The 7,287-nt window shown below is 43.0% G+C and overlaps 1 protein-coding gene across 1 annotated transcript; it reads right to left on the bottom strand.

Annotated features, from left to right (window-relative positions):
* Positions 1-6,372: 6,372 nt before the first annotated feature.
* On the bottom strand, positions 6,373-7,044 carry LOC123447304 (alpha-amylase/trypsin inhibitor CMb). Its single transcript, XM_045123896.1, has one exon. It carries the CDS (start codon positions 6,966-6,968, stop codon positions 6,537-6,539), a length of 432 nt encoding a protein of 143 aa, XP_044979831.1. The 5' UTR covers positions 6,969-7,044; the 3' UTR covers positions 6,373-6,536.
* Between the last annotated feature and the right edge of the window lie 243 nt (positions 7,045-7,287).

The raw sequence follows: 7,287 nt of genomic DNA, 5'->3' as shown, positions 1-7,287 counted from the left end.
GGGAAAAACAAAAGAATGGAGAATAAAAACACAAAAGAAAGCAAAAAATTGAAAAGGAAATAGAAAACTAAACAAAAACCCAACATGGAAAAAACAAAAATGAAAAAAAGAAAAGAAAAAAGAGAAAAAAAAAGTGTGAAAGCAGAAGGAAATCTAGTTTCACTCGCCTCAACTATGAAGTGCGCGTCATACACATCATGAGCGAGTTTTGGGTGGACCCGATAGCAACACTAGCTCTTCCCGTGGCGACCAGGGATCGAATCCCGTTTCTCACAATGTTGCATTTTCTGCGGCGTGAACATGGGTCAGCCGAATAGTTAACTTCCTTAAGTGATAGATTCGTTCAGGATCGCTTAAAACGATATATAGTCGCTGCGGTTACCTACATTGTTCCATATACACCCCCACCCTGTGTGCATGATCAACGCAATTGCCATGGGTTTTTCCTACTGTTTGGAATTTTCGAAAAATACATCCGGCGGTTTTAAGTTGCTACACTTATTATAAATGAATAATGAGGAGGTTTTAGTGTAAAAAAAGTTGCTACAACTTACCACCAATGAGGTAAAAGTTGTTGACAAATCCGGAGTGTTGATTGCTAAGATTCACTGGCCAAATAGCTAAGCACATGAAAATTCACCTTGCATTGTGAGTTACCTGCCATATAAAGCATGAAGAAATAAGCCCCACAATGCATCTAATTCAGCAGGGGCAATTAAGATAATTAATCAATTTTTTTCACACCTACTTTTTGTGTGCCCACGTATCCCTCCCCTCTCTAACTGCAAATCTCTCTCCACCGCGATATTATTTACCATGACGATGATGCCATACTTCAAGACACTTGAGCGTGATAAAGCCGCTTGTTCCTATGTGCTCGTAAATAAATTGCTAGAGTTCACCTTATGCTTCCCCAAAAGATGGTTTGGCCAAGTAACAATATTGCATGAATTTGGATTAAAATTCATAGTGTATCTTGAATTTTCATTTTGACATGCAAATACGGTGCCAACTATGCACCTACAAATTTGCATCTAACATATTTTTTTTGTATATTGGTACATAAAAAGGAAAAACGTGCAAATAAAAGATCGAGTTGAAATTGAAGGAGCACAATTTTTTATTCTCATTCAAAGTAGATAGAACTATATATGTTGAACGCGTGGAGCTCTCATATTCATACATGCATGCCACACATCCATGGACGCAACATGCATATTCATTCTGAATAGATTTGTCTTTACATCTACTAAGGCTGGTCCATAATGGGGTAGTATCGGAAGTTGTTAGCAGCCCCCAAGTTGCACTGCCTCGTGTGATGAGTAGTCTACATACTCTCTTTACATCTTCGTGGGGCACCTAGGAAGGTTCACGAGGCCACTCTCACCAGGATGAGATGGTGCCAAAAGCCCTATGTAGTAACGCGGAGACTCACACCAGCACCGTTGAGAAATTCTTGCAAGCTCTTGGACGTAATTCAATTTGGCGAGGTATGGATTCCCGGAGGAGTAGACCGACACGAAAGTCATCTCTTCGGTTAACTGCGCACCGGGACTGCAGACGCCACATGTTTGTTACGATACATAGTCACTATAACTTGGGAGCAGGTAGATCAGAAAAGCCAGCCCTAGGACGCAGCAGCCAAAGGCGGAAGTAGCGTAAAAGAGGGAGAGCAGGACGACAACCAAGAGGAGGAGATGACTGTTAGACTTCGAGGCCATTTTAATTTTGCTAGGGTCAATTTGTTGGTCTAATTTCTTGAGGTTGTGAACGCACTAATTGGTGTAAGCTAGACACACCATACTTGCTTGCCATCTTTCCTACTTATAAATGTTGGAGTTGATAGTGAGTTCACATGTGAGATCAACCATAGAAACATACAAATGAATTTCTGCCCACATGAGGGATCACCAAACTTCCAAGAGACATAAGTAAACAAATTCATTTTAGTCACATGTTAGACCTAGCACAAATAAACGAAGTACAAGAATAACTTAACATGAGAACGACACTCCTATGAAAAACACAAGTAACAAATATGGAAATGTGAATCAAATTCAAAATCTTGGTTTTAATTTCTACCTCAAACCGATTTATTTCAACTAGATATCGACGGCAACAAGATCTATTATTATATTTTTCACTCTTTTTAACGTGAATTGTACAATAGCGGCACGACAACAGCGTATTCTAACAATCTTGTAAGCCGGTGGTTTAAGTTCTCGCCTTTTATGACTTATTGTGCTAGTGCCTAGAGAAAATCAAGAGACGCACAACTGGAATCAATCAACTGAATTTGTTATGTTATAAGGCGATTATGGTGAACTAAAGTGTACTTAATCAATTATTTGGAACAAAATTTGGAGGGGAATGCAAGCTGGTTTACGTCCAAGCAGTGGGAGATTCATAGCTACTCCAGCGTGCCTTATTGTCATCGTTGATGTGGCATTCTTTTCTTATTTGGTCAAGTTATCACTCATACTTAAAGAGGAGGTTTGATTAAGATGCAGCTAGTTTATGCGTGAGTGTTGATAAACCAACGACTGATAAACTTAGTTTTATCATGTTGTGGGCACACATGTGACCATTGTATGTGTGAGCAACTTTGCAAAGCATTCTTTTACAAACCGGCATGGCGGCCCATGCATATGTGCGGTCATCGTGTGTTGAGTGAGTGGTTTCACGCATGTACACATTATGCAATAAATGGTAAGAAACAATACATCTTTATAATTTATAACCATAAAAATATGATGATCAGAATATCACATATAATTGTTGGTGGTCAATCACCATTGATCTTACAATCTACCATGGAGTCATGAAGACCGAAGGGATCCCATCAACACAATGGAGACATAGGCCGGGTTTACCCAGGTTTGGATCATCGGATGGTTAATATCCCTATGTTAGGCCTATAGCCAGTGATGAGTGGAGAGTTACAAAGTGGTTGGATTTGTAAATCAACCGAGGTCACACACGAGTGTAGTGTATTAGTGTTGCGGAAGGGGATGATCATTAGTCAGGGTTATCGATCGATGAGCCCTTCCAGTAATAAGGAAATTCCCTTGTGATGATACAATACAACTCGATATCATAGATTCACAAGGAAATGATCTTCGGAACCAGCGTAATTCCGAACATAACATGTTCACCCTTATCTTCTGTGAGTATTATTGTAGCATGACAGGGTCCACACGGAACTCTTCGCTTCACTCGGTCTATCCATGCCTATAGGATTCATCATACACCATTATTCACAAAAACTTGTGGTTAACATCTTTAATCATCTTCAATTTATGAAAAAACAATTATTATGTTATTTTCAAATATCTTGTCTTAATGATCATATGTGTTTTTTGTACATGATATTATATTAATACATATAATTAAAGTTATATAGTGAGCTAGCCCGGAGTTTTCATCTGATTTTGTATCAAAACATGAATTTAACATTTAGATTGTTAATTTTCATTATTAGGCATATAGTTAAGATGGTGTACATATCCTGGTTAAAGTAATGACTAGAGTCAAACAAAACCAATTGCTAGAGTATGTTTTGATCATCTAAATAGTAAGTTTCGTTTGTGAAGGGAGTAAAAAAGAATTTATCCCTTTGAATATGGGGAACGCTACGCGTCCGTCAGATGATTTCTAAAAATAATCCGTCACCTAGCTAGCCGTCGGATGCCCGAGCTAACAGCAGTTTGATCTAACGCGTCCGCATCCCGCCGCATGGTCAGTAGTTATTTCCTAAAACGATGCTCGAGTTGCTGAAAGTTTCGCTTTGTTGCAAGAAATAAACTTTGGATCCGTTAATTCCTGAAACAACGGTCGAGTTTCAGAAACAATTTGCTTGTTGTAGATTTATTTTTTCTTCATCAATCTGTAACATAGGTATTTTTATGGAAGATTTTTTTGTAAAAACGGTCGAGTTTCAGGAATTTTTGCAAACAAAGTCAGGTTGCAGAAGCACTACCCCAGCCGGGATCCGGTCTAGCGCGGGGAGGCAGGGCCGACGCGAGTCGGCCGGCGACAGGAACGCGACGGCGATGGCTGGTGGCTCCGGCGCCGGTGGCTGGGGCTCCGGTGGTGGCAGGATCGCTCGGCGACGGCGCACCACGACGGGGCATGCGGGACCGGTGGCGGAGGGGGCAGCGGGGCCGCAGCAGGCCGGCGGTAGAGGGGGCGGCGGGGCTGCAGCAGCCGACTGTGGAGGGGCGGCGAGCCACAGCAGGCCGGCGACGAGAGGTCGTCGGGGCGGAGGCACGGACTGGACAGTTTCTCTGAAACAACTGCCGAGCTTCAGAAACTGTGCCCAATTTCAGAAATCGTTTGGCGCGGGGTTAGATTTAGTAAGATCCGACGGACGAGGAAGCGATGGACAGTTTATTTGGATCCGCCGGTGGAAGGTAAGAGTTTCCCTTTGAATATCGTTCTCAATACTTTTCGTTAATAGGTAGGATAACTAAACACTAAGAAATTTCATTTGAATATATTTAGGCATTTTTCTTACTCTCGTCTACTAGCTAAATTTTGAATTACCTACTCCCTCCGTTCATAAATATAAGTCTTTTAAGCGATTTCACTAGTGGACTACATACGGAGCAAAATGAATGAATCTACACTCTAAAGTATGTCTATATACATCCGTATGTAGTTCTCTAGTGGAATCTTTAAAAAGACTTATATTATGAAACGGAGGGAGTAACGTTTTAGAGATGGACATAGTATTTCTAGGCATCAGCAACGATCGCCTGTGCCGGCAGCTTGGCTGACAGCCGGCCCTTCTATTTTTTGTTTGAAAGCACTTTCGTCCAAGAATCCGGCAATATGAAATCAGATAAAGTGATCTATGGTAAACATACCACGGGAAGGGGCCCTTTCCATGGTTTGATCTGTTCCGCCGTCGAACGTCGGAGACCACCTCCATGATCTTCCTTCCTAGTTCTAGCCAGGCCGTCACAACACTCCTCCGACGACCATGAAACAGGTTGATGCGATCGGAGTCGCCGTCCCGACTGATTCCTGCAACGAATCTCCCTCGTCGTCTTCCTCCGCCAGTACCCAGACCTGCCCCCAACTCGGAAATTTAGAGTAGGAACCGGTGGAATCTTCCCCCGCAATCCCGCTCCCCTCGTAATCTCCGCTAGAGAATGATAGGTCAAGTTCACGAACTCTGTCGGATCATCTCCAATATTTTCTCCATTTGTCTTTCCCTGCACAATCTAAGAAACGATCGACACCTTGAAAATATCAATGGTGACACAAGTACCTTCGATCATCTGCTCCTCCTCCTACAGATAACGTCCGGCTAGGATGTCATCCTGCAGATCCGTCACCGTCATCCATCGAGACATAGGATGAAGGTAGAGAATTCCCTCCCAACGATCTTCCGAATCCACGATGCAGAAAAACGAGATCCGCCACCGGAGATGCTTCTCCCTTGCCTCGGGATCACGCATGGGATCCCCGTCGTCTTCCGACGGCGGGAACGACAACAACGGTTCAGGCAATATCACCGGCTCTGGATCCGCCGGATCGTCTTCCCCGTTCATCGCGTCCTTCCTTACGGATAAATCTCTTAATAAAATGGGGGAGAATTTCACTTCCCGGCCTGTCCACCAACTAAAGATGCATACCTTAAAAATTGGAGAGATTTTTACTTCCCGGCCTTTGCACCAACCAGGAATGCATACCCAACCAAAAATGCATACAACCATTTTAATATGAGTATCAAGATAAACATGATCCTTATAATTTTGTAAATGAGTATCAAGATAAATCATCATGCGTGGTTTCACCACACAGACCAAGATTGATCCTCAATAAATATGAAAAACCAATGTGCATCATCGTTCAATTCTAGTAATTGAACTTGATCGTTAGGCTGCACAACCACATGCCGAACCACTGAGCCAAGGCGCTTCTTAATTTTTCTAATGATTTCGACCATCAAACACATGAATAAAATATCAGAGATGAACTTTAAGAAGCCGATACCTTTAGGGCCTTGTACAATGCAAGGTGTTTAGGAAAGATGCTTAGAGAAATAAACCAAGTTTTTCTTAAGCACCGGTGCTTATTTCTACAGGGTAGACGTTTAGTTAGACGTCTCTTCTGTAGAAATAGGCACCGATGCTTCAGAAAAATCCAATTTATTTTTCTAAACACCTCACTAATCACCTAGCATTGTATAAGGCCTTAATTATCATCCTTGTGCCTTAGAGTATTTGTCGGTCTGGTATTGATGTCACACCAGAGGCAAGAAATAAAAAAGCTACAAAAAATGTAGAAATTTTATTAACTGTTGGATGCTTCTCGACTTTTCTAATAATTTAGACCACAAAACACATGAATTGAAGATCTGAGTTGAGTTTAAGAAGCGACCCCGAAAAGACTCCCTTTATTCTTATCCATATATAACACATAGCGCCACACATGATGAGCGCGAGGAGCTCATATATGTATATATGCATGTCACGCACATGTATGGTCGCAACATGCTTATTTATTCATGAGCTACAGAATTGTCTCTAGTTCCACTGCCACTCATCCATGGCGAGGCAGTATGGAGTGTTGTGAACGGTCGTCAAGTTGCAGAACCCCGGCGTGACGAGTATCCTGACGAAGTCCATCTGCACCTCCCTAGGGCACCCGGGGAGTTCCATGAGGCCGCTCTGATCGGGACGAGATTTCCGCCCCATGAAGAAGCGCAACGCTTGGCATCGGCACTGCTGCGGGATGTTTGCAAGCTCCCCGCAGCACTGCTGCTTGGCGAGGTACGGCGGCCCGGGCGTTTCGATGCGACATGCTTGCTGTTCCACATAGTCGCGGCAACTTGGGAGTGGAGTGATCGGAGTAGCCGTCCATGGGGTGCAATCTTCGCTGCCGACGGCGGCAACGGCGGCAAAGATGGAGACTAGGACGGCGGCCAAGAGGAGATCGCAGCTGGACTTGGACGCCATATTTTTGGATGGAGGCCAAGTTCGTTGGTGTAGTTTCTTTTTTGCAATGCACTGGTGGGTGTATGCTACATGGACCACACTTGCATGGATATATACCCCTAGAAAGGTTAGAAAGGCAGAGCTGGTCGCAATTAACTAAATTTGTAGTGTTATATGATGATTATGATGAGCTAGAGTGCACATAATTAGTTAGTTGGAACTGTATTTGGAGGGGAATGCAAGCTGGCTTTTGCGTGGAAGCAGTGAGCGCCGCTAGAGCCTCCCATGGTTGATGTAGCATTCTTTTCTTGTCAAGTTGTCATCTCATCAGTACTTAAAA

The sequence above is a fragment of the Hordeum vulgare genome, chromosome 4H (genome assembly GCF_904849725.1).
Source record: "Hordeum vulgare subsp. vulgare chromosome 4H, MorexV3_pseudomolecules_assembly, whole genome shotgun sequence".
NCBI classification, from domain to species: Eukaryota; Viridiplantae; Streptophyta; class Magnoliopsida; order Poales; family Poaceae; genus Hordeum; species Hordeum vulgare.
Note: the sequence above shows the minus strand (reverse complement) of the source record. Positions and strands in the feature narration are given on the sequence as shown.